Here is a 15,395-nt window from a genome sequence, read left to right as displayed (position 1 = left end):
ATCTGTGGTCTCTAGTCTTTGGTCAAGTGTTTTACTTCTGACCCAGCTCTCAGATCCATAAGTTAAAACTGGTTTGAACACTGTCTTGTATTCAGCTAATTTAGTGTTCCGACTAATTTCTCTATTATTCCATATGAATTTATTCAATTGACTTCCCACCATACCAGCTTTGCTGATTCTGTTGTCTATTTCTATATTTAATTTACCATCTTCAGTAAAAATCGTGCCTAAATAGCTGAAATGTTTTACTTGTTCCACAGGTTCTCCATTCACAACACTGTTGATATTTTCAATGATTCTGATTATTTTCATTGTTTTGTCTTTTTATTGCTGACCGTCATACCATATCTATTACAACAGCCATTCAATTTAGTCAGAGAATCCTGCAGACTTGTAGCGGATTTATTTAGAAGTATAACATCATCATCCACATAAAGCAAAGAGCTGACATTAACATCTCCAATTTTGATATCATGTTTAATACCACTTTCCTCCATAATGTGATCCATATAGATAATGAATAACAGAGGGGATAATGTACATCCTTGTCTCACACCAGATTTAACATTAAACCATCTTCCTGTACTTCCTTCAATTCTAACTGCTGACTTACAACTCAAATAAAGACTAAGTATTGCTTGATATAATGCCCCATTGACACCATATAACTGCAGCGTATTGAATAGCTTCTCTCTTGGCACCTAGTCATATGCCTTTTCCAAATCGACAAAACTTAAATACAGATCTTTGTTATATTCCCATACTTACTCAACTATTTGTCGTAAAGTGAAGATCTGATCCTGACAGCCTCTATTTGGCCTGAATCCAGCTTGTCCTTCACCAAGCTTTTCTTCCACAATTCTTCTCGACCGTTTCTCAAGTATACTTGCATAGATCTTGCCAGGAACACTCAGCAGGGAAATACCTCTGTAATTCTCACATTCAGTTTTATTTCCCTTTTTATATATGGGTATTATGAGAGCTCTACTCCAATCATCAGGAATTCGTCCTTCTGTCCAGGCTTTCTGAACTATGCAGTGCAGCCACTGTAAAACTCTTATACCACCATACTTCAGCATTTCTGGTCGAATATCATCTACTCCTGCTGCCTTTCCACATTTCAAGCCTTTGATGGCTTTTTCTACTTCAAGTATGGATATGTATTCCTGACTGCATGCCTGGTCAGTGTTTTTTACCACTGTGCTATCATCACTGCTAGTTTCATTTAGCAGTTTTTCAAAGTAATTACTCCATACTTCAAGGATATCTTTTTCTCCCGTTTTCATCTCACCTTTATCATCTCTAATTCCTTTTACGGCACTCTTTCCTCCATTCTTAAGCTTCTTCAACAACCTCCAGAATATTTTGCCACCTTCTTGATATTTATTTTCTATATTCTTACTAAAGTCCTCCCATGACTTTTGTTTAGCTAGTTTTACACAGTGTTTAACATTCTTGCATTTGTCTCTATATTCTCTAAGAGCACAAGCTGACTTCTTTGATGGGAACTTTTGGTATGCTTTCTTCTTTTCCTTCACTGCCTCTTTAACTTCCTGTGTCCACCAGGGAGTTCTGATTTTTTTATCCTTACAGACAACCTCACCACATGCCTCTCTGGCAGAATCAATCAATGTTTTCTTCAGAGTTTGCCACTGAATCTCCACGGCTTGATTCCTGTTCTCAAACTCTTTCATTTTTTCTTCAATAATCTTTGTGTATTTTAGTCTACGGTTCACATCTGAGAGCTGCTCAGCTTTTATTCGCTTTAAAACTTTCTTACATGTTATTCTTTTCAATACGAAATTCAATTTTATCCTGCACAAGACTAAATAGTTTCAAATCCTCTGTACACTCTGGTGTCCTGCACCAGGGAGGAAACATCAGTATCAACAATAACATAGTCAATGAGACTTTTCTTATTCCTAGCCTCTTCTCTCCATGTGAATTTGTGCACATTTTTATGTTGGAACATGGTGTTAGTAATAACCAATCCATGTCCTGAGCAGAAATCCAACAGATATTTGCCATTATTATTAGCTTTGCTCTTTTCTCCAAATTTTCCCAAAATATTTTTGTATGTCTCACAATCATTTCCTACTCTGCTATTTAGATCCCCAACAAGGACCAACTTTTCATTTTTCATTGTGTCAGATGCTTTTTCTAAAGCCTCAAAAAATTCCTCCACTTCTACCTTAGTAGAACCTTCTATGGGACCATAGGCACAAATAAGTCTCATTGTCCAGTTCCCCACTCTCATATTTTCCCACATTACTCTACTTGAGACTGACTGCCATTCAAGAAGATTAGCCTCGTATTTTGTGTTGTATACTACGGCTACTCCTTCTTTTCCTTGATCGTCATTGCCTGAATATAACATTTTGTATTTATTGCTCAGAAAGATCTCACCAGTTTTGGTCTTTTTTGTTTCAGTCACCCCTATTATGTCGATCTGGTACTTATCTAATTCCTCAGCCAGCTCCATTTCTTTGCCATTCAGGCTTCTTACGTTGATAGTACCGATCTTTAACTCTGGTGATGTTGAGTTGGGGTTTATTTTCAGATTTGTTTCAGTAGCTGACTTTTTGCTGTTTGCCCTGGTTCCCTGGCGAAAACAACGGGGGCCTTGTTTAACCGGGCGACACCCCAGCCGGCATGAAATTTTGTCATGTTGTACCATCATTTTTTTATTTTGGTTTAACCAATAAGAATACAATTTGGTCGGCTAAATCCCAAATTGCCAGCCCATCCTCGTCCGTTCAGTATCCAAGTAGATACCCAACAGGGTGCACCACGAGAAGGTGAGGATTGGACATTAGGTCAGAAGCCCTGGTCGGTTCTCCGCATTCCTTTAAAGGCTATGTGGAGGTCTCCTCTCAGTTATACAGCTTTGACCCTTAAGCACCCCCTTTTATTGTTTTCTAAATTGTTTCTAAGTTGTCTTCACTACATTTGAGAATATTGAGGAGATCGGCATTTAAATGATGGGTTATGGAAGATCTTAAGACTTCTAACATTTGAGTACTACAGGACTTCTGGAATGAGGAAGATGAGTACTGTCTTTTGCAAAACTGTAAAAGAATTTGAAGTCAGAGGGAGAAGGTCATTGATGCAAAAGAAAAAGCATGAGGGGTCAAAGTACAGAACCCTGGGTGCAGTGTTGTGTAAAGCTGAATGAAAAGCTGGAGTTTTTAATTAAAGTGACTGAACATATGTTGCATTTTTATCATGGACTGCAGATGTGCATTTTTTTCTGAGAAGGGCTTGGATACAGGTTAGGGTTTGCAGTGGAATGGAGAATGAAGACTCATTCCAGTGAGGATTATTTCAGTTATTAGTTCAGTGCAGATCAGAAGAATGAAAACAGTAATCTGACCATGGAAAAAGAGGCAAAAAAGTTCGAGAGGTCATCCCAGTTGACACAATTATAGTGCCACAGGGTACAAGGCTGAGATTGGCTGGGAGGAGGGTGGACTGCAGAGGAGACAAATAAGATTGTGATTGGAGTTGCCAAGAGGAAAGCAGACATCTGCAGTGTATATGGAGGAAGAGACAGGAAAAAGGTCCGGAGTGCTGGAAGAATGATGACTGTCTGGTATTCTTGTTAGTAAGTTGACTATTTGCAATAGATCATGACTAATGGCAAATGATTCAGCTTCTCTTCTGGCTTGATCTGTGAAGTTGGAGTAGGGGAGGCAGTTTGTATTATGAACATTAAAGTCCCTAGAAAGACAATTTCACAATTTTGGTAATTAGTTTGTGTGAAATCAATTTTTAACAATAAGTAGCCAAAAAGGGCAGCATGATTTGTCAGAGTTAGGGGAGCAATAAAGGCAGCAAATGACAGCTATAAAGTGAAATAAGGAAATCTTGAGGAAATCTTGAGCCAGAGCAGATCAAAAAGTGATTCACTTGTTCAATTTTATCACAGATTTTTATTACCTTTATCTCCAAGCCAGCCATTTTGATGGAAATGTGGAATTTACAGATATGAATGTAGTTCATGTCATCTGCAAAGCATAAATATCTTAAAAATTTCCCATTTATCTTCCCACTTCTTTGGAAGAAATATTCAGAATTCAAGAAGTCTGAATATTTCTTCCAAACATGCTGTGAATAGTTTTGAGGATACTGTATCACCTTGTTTTATGCCACTCTGTATTTCCACACCAGAGATGTTTCCATTAAAATGAACTGCTGCTACTGCATTGGTGTATGCTGATTTGATTGTCCCATACTCTTCGCAGAACAGTTGATTTCGTAGTGCCCTAAGTATTGTACAATCATTTACTGAATCAAATAATTTCAAAATTTAAATATTAATTCTGCATTTTCATTTTTATAATTTCACATTTCACTAGTTCTTTCTTATACATCTTCTATTACTGTTTGCATTTGTACTTGTTCTGTGTTGTTGTTTTGTCATTCTGGGTGATTTGACATTTCCTTTGGTCTATTTACCACTGATACTTTATTATCATTTCCTTTGTTTTGTGGGAATGGAACAAAACAGAACCAGAGAACCCTGAATTTAGTATTCAGATAAATATATAGGGTACACTATAAGAATGTAAAGACTGGACATTTGGTAGAATCCTAATCGGTTTACTTAAAGGTTAAGTGGAGGTCTCCTCCCAGTTATCTAACTTTGACTGATAAGAAATCCCCATTTTTTACACACACACACACACACACACACACAGTAAAACCCCTTTTTTACACCTCCCAGGGGACTGATGGAAAAAAGTGTAAATAGCAGAAAATGTAAAAATACATTTAAAAAAGGCTAAAAGATGACTTACTGCTAGTATGTGAGTCTACATACTAGATTACAAAATTTAATAACTGAAAATAAATGAATTTACAATTACTTACATTTATCTATCTAAAAAAATCTTTAATTGTTGTTGTTTTTGCTTTTCCTACACTCTTATAAGTTCCCCCTGCCTCTCCACAGTATATAAGGCATTAAATGCCCCATCCTCTCCTGATGCACTTGCAATATACAGCCTCAAAACAGAGATAGCTTCCATTGCTTCTTTACTAGAAGGGACAGTAGGTTCTTGATCACAGTCTTCTTCAACCACTTCTTCTTCACCAAAGTGGTTGGAAAGGATGCTTTCTACACTTGGGACCATTGCTGTGATCACACCAACATCAACATAGTCTTGAAATGAGGAAGACTCATCCATCACATACCAGTTGTTGGGCTCTGACATATCTTCTTCTTCCTCCTGTAGTACTTATTTCTCCTCTTCCACAAACGTAACTCCTGCCTTCCGGAAACAGTTGGATATGGTTTCAGGAGTAACATGCAACCATGCTTTGGCCAAATAATGCATGGCATCAAGGATTGATATGGCCATTTGTTTTGGGTCCATACCATTATCATGCATAAACACAGCTTTTTCAACAAGCATTTTTCTATATTTCCATTTAAATGGATGGATTATGCCCAGATCCAATGGCTGAAGCTCACCAATTAGGGGGAAAGAACACTAATCTAATGTTTCTGAGCTGCAGATCTTCAGGACATTTGTCTAGCAGTAGTAGTATTTTGTGGTGATTTGTCCCCATTTTAGCATCCAGAGCATGCATGGTGGATGTGAAGATGCTGCTGGTCATCCATGCTGTGCTGTTGGCATCATACTTAGTAGGCAGATTTTTCACGCTCTTAAAACACCTTGGCTTTTTAAATTTACCAATTACCAGTGGAGGTAATTTTTCTGATCCATCAGCATTGACCATGAGCAAAATACCCTCTGCTTGCTGAGTTTTCCAACGTGACACTTCTCTCCTTTAAAACACAATATTTTACTTGGCAGAATGTTATAAAAGAGCCCAGTTTCATCAACATTGAAAATATTTTCGGTTCATAGTCCTGAATAATAGTCTTTAGTTCATGTTTCCACTGGTTTACAGTTTCCCCTTGCAACACTATTACTTTCTCCGCACACTTGATTATACACAGCATTATGACGAGTCTTGAAACGATCAATCCATCCATTTGACGCAGTAAAACCATTAATCCCCAACCTCGCAGCAAATTCAAGGGCTTTCGCTCAGAGTATAGTACCATCGACTGGAATACCCGATGCCCTCGTAGAAACAAACCACTCTGCCACAAGTTTATCCAATTCATCATATGTCGATGTCCAGATATATTTTCGTTTTTTTGACATAGCGCCAGATTGCTTTGCACTGAGTTCAATGCTTGACCTGTTTTTTACTATCGTGTTCAAAGTGGACACGGAGAATCCAAGATCTTTTGCTAATTGCACACGTGTTCCGGCATGCCAATCTACACATCACAGAATTGTCATCTTTTCTTCTACCGAAATATATTTTCTGTCTTTTTTTTCTCCATGTTACTAACATGGATCATCCACCACTGCAACTTGAAAGTGACTATCACACGCTAAATTACGTAGCAGAAATTCTGCAATATCAATTCATACTGTGATTGAAAAATCACGGTATCGCTACATCACTGCTGCAAGCGTGCAAGTCACTGTGATGGCAGAAACACAACTACAGCCAAAAGCAATGCCACCTGGGAACAGAAATGCACAGATTTCCGCAGAAATTGATTTGAATGAGAGGAAATCGATTCGAAAATCAGTGTTGCCACCCGAGAAAAAAAACACAAATCATGGGAAATAACGACCACGTCAAGTTGTTAATGGCGGGAAAACAATATATCATAAGAATAGGCCTTAAGACGGGACTAACAGAAAATGAAGTAAATGGCAGGAAAACGTAAATTGTGGGAACGTAAAAATGGGGTTTTACTGTCTATATATATATATATATATATATATATATATATATACACACACACACACACACACACATATATATATATTTTTTTTTTAATGACAATTTCAGTGATTAAATTAAATAATAACAAGAAATTAATACACCCACAATAATTTATTTTTTTAAATGTTATCGATTTGATCCAGAAATGTTTGCCTTCATAAATCAGGTACAGCTGAAAAAATTTCTACCTCAGATACTGAACCTGTGATTTTTTCCCCCCTCCTCTTTTCCTTTCCTAGTATTTGATTATTCTTACCTCTGATCTCTAGACAGCATATCTGAATACTTTATACATGCACAGCATGCTAAAAATGTCACAATTTCTATTCCCTTCTTATCAATTAAAAATAATTTGTAGCATAAAGTTGGACTTGAATGCAGAATTTATGGTTATCATGGAAGCACTATTACACCTGTCTGTTATCAAATGAAAGTTTAATAACAAAGACAGGCATAGCATGTCATTTGATAAGTATTATTATTATATAGAGAGAGATTAGTGTCGGAGAAGTCAAGTCACAAAAAATGCAAATGAATAATTGGATGAAAAAAAAGTACTTTTTCAATTACAAGGTCCTAAGGACTTCAAGTATGAAATGAAGGATAATGCATTTTAATAGGTTTAAAATGTGTTTTACTTTCATTAATATATGTACAATACTGTAGTAACAAAACAATTACCCTTCTTGATCCTCTCCTTTTCCTGTATAATCTACACACACATCAACATCTTCATATAATGCTCTTTCTATAATGCGAGTGGCACGATCAAAGAAAATATGGAAATCTTCTCTCATCATTATTTGCTGTTTTTCTTCTTCACTTAATTCCTGACCTAAACAGTGAATAAAAACAAAAAAAATCCTTAATATACTTAAGATTCACTATTTCTAAGTTCTTTCTTAGTCTGTGATTCTCTTAAAATTCAGAATATTGAGCACCACATTTTTATATCATTTATGTAACATTTTCAACAACAGATCATCTATAATCAATACATCTCCATTACTGAGAACAGATATTCATTTAAGCCCTGTCATATTTTAACCATATACACACAATACTGATGTTCTATAAGTTTTGCAATCTTTCATGTTTGAGAGTGACATTTAAAAATTCTAATATTAAATCATATACTACAAGCAAAAATTTAAATAACTCAAGCATCTTCATTTCCCTAAGAAAATTAAGGAACTGTTTAGATAGAAGAAATCTATTTCCATATAGCCTTTGGAACCACATATGGCTCTCAATTGGTCATCCAGGTGATAGATGAATTTCATCACCATGTGAAACACTACTGTGTTGCTTAATGTTAGCCCATGCTTGCTCAAAGAAACCAGAAACCTTGCTCAGGCACCATGTTTGGTTAGTTGAGTAAGGTTTCAGTCTCCTTCTTGTGCAGTGTGGGTGACACTTCATGGATATGCCAAACATATTGTAAGGACCTCAAACCTTCCCTATTCAATAGTTCACAGGACCCCCCCCACACACACACACAACTCTCTGTTGAAGGAACCCTGCCATCTTTGTATGAGATCAGCTAACTCAACTTCATATGAAAAACTCAAAATTTGTGTTCTCCTAGACAAGTTTCAAACTAGTCTCGAACCAATCAAATGGCACTGTTGATATCAATTGAACTACAGATACTCTTCTTGGAATGTAGATATAAGAAAGTTATCATTGTTTATAGGGCCATGTTTTTGACTACTATACGACTGCTGGACTACTTTGCTAACTATTTGAACAAATTAAAATCTCATTGATTATAGCCAGGTAGACTGGTAGAAAACAAGGACAAGACAGAAAAAAGCAGGTGAAGAGATTTTACAGGATAGATACTGGTGAGATATTTTCAATATAAGGTGGGAAAAGAGGAAGGAAGAAGAGGTTACCAGAATTGAGTTAAAGCATAGTCAATAACAATAATAATGAAGTTCTATTATTAAAAAAAAAAAAAAATACTGAAGTTCATAGAAGTAAATTTTTTGCCACCATAAATGTAGTTCAATTCAGAACCTCCGTGGAGGTTCTTGGGAGGCCTATATTAAACACAATATAGGCCTCCCATCATGGGAGACTTATATTAAATACAAAATCAATCATACCATTCATCTTCTCACTACCTATCACGCAATGCATTCCATGGTCCAACCACTCTATGCAAAAAAAAAAAGCCACCTCATCTTTTTCTCGTCATTTCCACTTACAATTTCCAAGGATAGCCCCTTGTCCTTGCTTCTTCCCCCCCCTTGTTCTACCATATTAAGGATCTCCCCAATGTTAACCCTATAACTACCTCTCAACAGTTTAAATGTCTCAATGATATTCACCCCTTCTATCCACCAAACTCTGCAGTCCACATGGCCTGCGTTTAGTCAGCATTCTTCTCAACATTGAGCAATCCTCTAGGTTACCATCACCACCTTTGTGATATGCCCCTAAACGTCTAATTTCTATCAACACTCCACGATCCCTTGATTCATCTACATCCTCTAATATAGCTCTACCAACAGAGTATGCAGCCCCCCATTGGTGGATATTAAACTTCAAGATGTTATATTTAGTTAACGTAAACTGATATCTCCATTCATTTTCCCATCTGTCTGGGCCACCACATCGGCATCATTACTAATAGTCTTTCCCTAATTAGTGTTTATTTATATGACATTTACAATTCTTAAAATAGTCAATAAGTATTGCAGTCACAGAATATATTTTGAAGAATGCAAAACCCAAAAGTTAATTTTATCCAGAAATTGAAGTAGTTCTGTTTTTTCAGAGTGAGACTAGATTGCAAAGATATCATCCACAAAATGTACCACATATAAAGTTGAAACAGTGTTAGAAATCTCATCCTCTAAATGCTTCATAAAATAATCATCTAAAGCAAATGACATAGGACTACCCATCACAGTGCCCTTGATCTTAAAACAATTTATCATGTCAAGTAAAATAATCAGCATCGATGGTAAACCTAAATAACTCAATGATGTCATCAGAGAAATCTACTTGTAAAAGCTGTAGAAGCTGACCATTCTGTTAAGATTAGAATCCAGGAACATCAAGATTATATAAGATTTTTGGAATCTGAAGGTTCAGGCCTTATTCTCATGCCATCAAGACATAGTTCACTGGAATCATACCAAGATGCTACACTACAGCAGGTTCAAATGTGATCATCTATTTTTTTGAATCGTGTGAAGTCCTACACCACTATCCTAATCTTAATCAGGCAGACTGTATGTCTATATCCAAGAGCCCATAGAGGTACTCTCTATCTGTTTATAAATTTTGTGCTTCCAAGAGAAATATCCAGAATGGATAGCAAAGGAAAAGAGATCCGAGAGATCAAAAGGACAAACATTTTTTTTAAGTGATAAGGTGTCATTTAAGGGAATATTGGTGAACAGTGAGATGATATCAAAGCTAATCAAAATATCTGTATTATTTAACATTAATTCTCAATAGAATTTTTTAAATTGGTAGTTTTTTATAGGATATGATATGACTGGTGTGTGCATGTGGGAGGGGGGGGGGAATATGAGCACTTGCTGTTTTGCTAATTTGCAGCATGGGGAATCTGTAGAATCTACTACAGGTCTTAGAAGGGAATTGAGTTATGGATTTTTTGTAATCTGTTATTGGGGGGGGGAGTAATATATTCTTCTGGAGTACCTGAATAAAGAAATTTCCTTCTTCTGTTGTTAATTCTCCAGATTCTAGCCATTTTGTCTCACATACCAATGACAGACCACTCATGACAAGCAAGTTCTTGCTCCAATATTAAGAGTTAGCCACTTCAGTATTGTGATCTAACATTCCATGTTCTAATCATAAATCATAGTAAGAAGTGCCTTAAAAGACAAAAATATAAGAACTGATAATATTGGAGTCTTGACAGATACCAGCTTAATTTGGAGGAAAATTGTCAATAGGAAGTTAGTAATGATATAACTTTTTCATGTGGAACTACAATAATATCCTGTAAATCCCTGTACATATAAGGAATTTGATGACATTTATGTCAAGTGGTACTTGACATAAATGTTGAAAAGGTTGCATCTCTGTTTCAATATAATCTGTTAATGATAGAAGACAGAATCTACTAGTTTCTGTCTTCTATCATTAACAGACAGAAGTTCTTTTATTATTCCTATATTTGATCCATTTCAGTCAACAGTGAGGTTAATATAATTCAAAACATTCAAAATGCAGTCAGAGAAATGTTTTGAGTTGAAGTTTAGGTAGTAATGTAAACTGAAACCAATGAAGTTGAAATTTACATGGTAATGTAATTTCAGATAATGGAATACGCATACATAAATTATTTGAAGGAAATGCAAAAATAATAATAATAAATAAAAAATAAATAAATGAAATAAAATAAAAATTGCTACCTAAGTGTGACAAAACAGGTTTTTAATACAAAGATAGCATTTAAAAGTCAAAAAATTCTAACTTTTTTAAAAAACAAACCTTTTGATTTATTATCATCCTTTGCTTGTTCTTGTAATGGAGTCATGGCAGTAGAAGCATCTGTTTCTGGTACTTGTGCAGGATGGACCATTTCCACATGAGGTAGACCAGTCAGCTTGTGTGGTGGAAGATGACCATGATAGTGAGGTGGAGTATCCAAATCATGAGATGTAAGAGACGAGCCTTCTCCATCTTCTTCCACTGACACATCACCGTAAGTGAGAACTACATTATGAATAAACTATGCTTCGCAAAATAGTAACTATAAATAAGAACTATTTTAAATTTAAATTAATGAAAATAATTAAAATATCAATAATAACTTCACTTTGATAATATAGAACTTTTTTTTAAGGCTTTGACAATTCTGATGCATATGCTGTATTATAATAAAATACCAAAAATACTTATAATCAAATTGAGTGCTATTAAAATTAAATTACCTAGAAAATTTGAAATGAAGCCGTAAATTTTCAAAGTAGTCAATTATCAATATATCAACAACTACATGACTAAAGTATATCTAAGTGGAAGCTTTTAAATTCAAATATAAAAACTTTGCATTTTGAGTACTTTATAAAGTGAATTGCAAAATTCTAACTAAAAACCCACAATTCATTAAGAATTATATATCACAATTCTCTGACTGGTGCAAGACTAAAAATACTGTGTTTAAAGCAAGAGCTATTTGCTGTTTGGCATTGCATAAATGAATAACGACAGTCCAAAGCATTCATGCATTACATTTCCTAATGCAATAAAAAGTGCTTCATTAAACAACAAATGCAAGGTGAAATAATAGCTTAGCAAAGTGAATGGTTCAGCTAAATAGAAAATTCAGAATAAATATTTATATCACAGTAGAATTGGTAGACAGTGAAAATTCAAAACAACCTGTAACATAAAATAGTTGAATTCCAACAGAATAGCATTTCAATAAAAACAACAAAAACTCATATGAATTTCAAATTTACAACATTTATAAGGTTTGAAAGAAAACATTTTTTTTATATTGGAGATGTAGCATTATATGAAATGATAATTATTATGCTTAAATTATCCTTCCCTTCATTTTTTCTGTAAAAGTGAATGGGAATAAATATTACAACTCAGATTTTTCAATATTTCTGTCAGTTTGTTAGTTGAAACTTCTAGTACCTTCAAATAACATTTAGCCACTGTGCAAAACATTCATGTTTTGCACAGTGTTTTTTAAAATCAGTTGTCATATATACTAATGATCACAATCAAAGTCTTGTAGTTTTATTTCACTGTTTATTACCATTTCTTTTATTACAACATCAAAGTCTTGTAGTTTTATTTCACTGTTTATTACCATTTCTTTTATTACAACATCAAAGTCTTGTACTTTTATCTTTTTATCCTTTTCAATTATTAGTCCTATCACTGTTTATTACCACTTCCTGAGACATCACTGCAGTATATACATCATTATTTATCTTAGAGGTGACTGACCAAAAATAATATGAGAATTGGAACAGTCTCACATAATATATCAATGTCACTATTCTATGCAAATAGAACATAGAGCTAAGTCGAAAAAAAGTATATAAATAAAAATAATAATAATTACAAATGAGAATTATTAACATATAAGTGGATAAAAAATAAATGGAGAATTATAAAAAAAAAATCATTGATAAGAAATTTCATAGTAGTCATTTTATTAGTTTTCCCCCCACTTCTTCTTTTAATGTTCACCACCATCTAAAGATGCCAATTTAACCTCAAAAATGAGAATATATCCTTCACAAACAAAGCAAATGACACCTACTGCATGAAATGCAGCCAAGGTGTACAAATACAAACACAGGACAAAAATATATGTCAAGGTAAAAAAAAAAAAAAAATCACAAAAATATTCTGAAAAATTTTTGTGATTTTTTTTAATGTTATATAACTTAGCAATTTTGATGACTGTTTAACCAAGGGTAAATAAAAATCACAATATTTTATATATGAGAAATTTGAAAAGCATTCCAAAATTGTTTTTCCAGAACAATTAGAATACTTACTACACACACACACACACGCAATAAATTGAGAAGTTCATTACCAAAGTACCACTGGTACACCTATGGAGTATGTATCCCTTTCTCTTAAAGGGTAAAAAATTTTACATACTTAAAGCTGTGTCCCTTCTTTATGAAAATGATCTCATGGAGACAAAACTGCAAATGAACATTTAATGTAACTGATAAATGATTTACAAATATAACACATTCATTTAAAAGACAAGAATAGATGCACTAAAACAAGATGAAATTTGCAAATGAAAAAAAAAAAAAAAAAAAAAAAAATGTTGAATATGTCAGGGTTAAATTTAAATATAAAGGTATGAAATGTTTCTCAAGTCCTTATTGTAAGGAATATTTCATAGACATGGATTTGAATTCTTAACAGGAGTAAAACCCATGGTTTTATATCTGTTAAGATATAAAACCTGTATCATTTTTTTAAGAAAAAACATACTCTTTCAAGTGGTCTTTCACAGAGTAGGGGAGCTAGATTATCTAACTCTTATCCCACCTACAGTCTTAATGTATTACAGGTGTAATTATTTATTAATTATTATTTTGAGACACCTCCAAAGAGTTCAAAGACGCATCAAGGAAGGGCATCTACTTTACAACTCTTCGTCTCCATCTTCTACACCAACAGCATAAAGATTCCTCCCGTCACGATGAGAATCAATTGAAGGGTGCAATGTACCGTCATTCTTCGAACTGCACTATAGAGGTGCTTTTTTTTTTGTAATTCTAAACTAGTGCTTTGTAATTCCATATGAATTTTATGCAAATCCATTCACCCACCTTCTGCAGGTGGGATTCACATATAAGCAAAAGTAAATTAAATTCAGTGTATAGAACATATTAACATATTCACTGGTATTTATAATGCCATTAAATGAATGTGAAAATTCATCTGGCACCAAAATAAGAATATGTACACCTGTACATACTAAGAAATTTTACGTTTTAGACTATGCTCATTTTCAAAACAGTAGCCATTCTCTTCACAAAATAACAGAATTATAGGATAAGCTTTCAGTATATTGCAAGCATAACTACTCTACAACATAAATGGATGATTTGTGAATTTCTTTAGATAGTGTGAATCATTACTCGGTATGACTATAAATCAACAACAACTTATTAGATATCTGAAATGACTTGTTCCATTTTGGTCTCCATTAAAAAAACTTCCAGATTATTTTAAGATTTAGCACAGCCATATTATATCTAAAATCTTTGGTAGACAGGATCATAAAAATTAAAGAAATCTAAGCAGGACAAATATTTATATATATGAAAAACAACTAAACATTACTTGAGGATATATATCAGGAAATTTATGATGAAAAACAAGAAAAAGAGCTTAATATCATTAAGGTCTACCACCTAATGACTAACAGCATATGAGAACAGGAAAGAATTAATGTTACTTTATTTTATTATTTTTTTTGTGTGATTTTTGTGAATTATATCCACGAAAGGTTCATAGCTCTCATATGTCAGAATCAAATAAGCTGGAATCTTTGCTCTAAAAACAAAACAATCTTTTTGGAAGCTACTTTCAACCATGTAAAGAAATTCGATCAACTGATGATGCAGTTATAACTATGTCACAGTGGGATTCAAACCCACAGCCTTGGAAATACATAAATACATAAGACATACTTCTTATGTATTTCCAAGTACAGGAAACATCCTTGCTAGTGGGGAGACACATACTGCACTTACATATTTTCATTTAGACATAAAATTAAAATTCATTTATATAAAAGAATTTAAAATTATGCTTAAAGAAATATTTCAGTTTGTTTTTGTTTGTTGTTTTCCTTTGCCTTACATTCCAAGTTAACAGCAACTATAATAAAATATGTAATGAATTATATCGTATTGATTCCAATTTTGTAGCATACTTAACACTATAAGTGCAAGGGCCAAATGACAGCAAGCAGTCATAACAGTTAATGGTATAAACAATGCCAGAGAAGAAACAAATAATTAACAAACTTACTAATATTTCACTGGATTTCTACCTAGCATCCTTGGAGCACAAAATTACAA

The 15,395-nt window shown here is 34.0% G+C and overlaps 1 protein-coding gene across 2 annotated transcripts in view; it reads right to left on the bottom strand.

The window, feature by feature from the left end:
* The window catches only part of LOC150093788 (cytoplasmic dynein 1 intermediate chain 1-like), a 479,575-nt gene that overhangs the window by 167,716 nt on the left and 296,464 nt on the right, over window positions 1-15,395 (bottom strand). Inside the window, exons 6-7 of one of the 2 annotated variants that reach the window (XM_090413194.1) lie at window positions 11,302-11,502; window positions 7,501-7,654 (exon numbers count right to left, since the gene is read on the bottom strand). In XM_090413194.1, the coding sequence (XP_090269320.1) occupies window positions 7,501-7,654; window positions 11,302-11,502 (355 nt within the window). Of the gene's footprint in view, window positions 1-7,500; window positions 7,655-11,301; window positions 11,527-15,395 lie in introns of both variants that reach the window. The other variant, XM_090413193.1, reaches the window with a different exon arrangement.

This window comes from Typopeltis vanoorti, chromosome 23 (assembly GCF_054136105.1).
Source record: "Typopeltis vanoorti isolate ZY-2024b chromosome 23, IOZ_Tvanoo_1.0, whole genome shotgun sequence".
In the NCBI taxonomy this organism is placed as follows: domain Eukaryota; kingdom Metazoa; phylum Arthropoda; class Arachnida; order Uropygi; family Thelyphonidae; genus Typopeltis; species Typopeltis vanoorti.
Note: the sequence above shows the minus strand (reverse complement) of the source record. Positions and strands in the feature narration are given on the sequence as shown.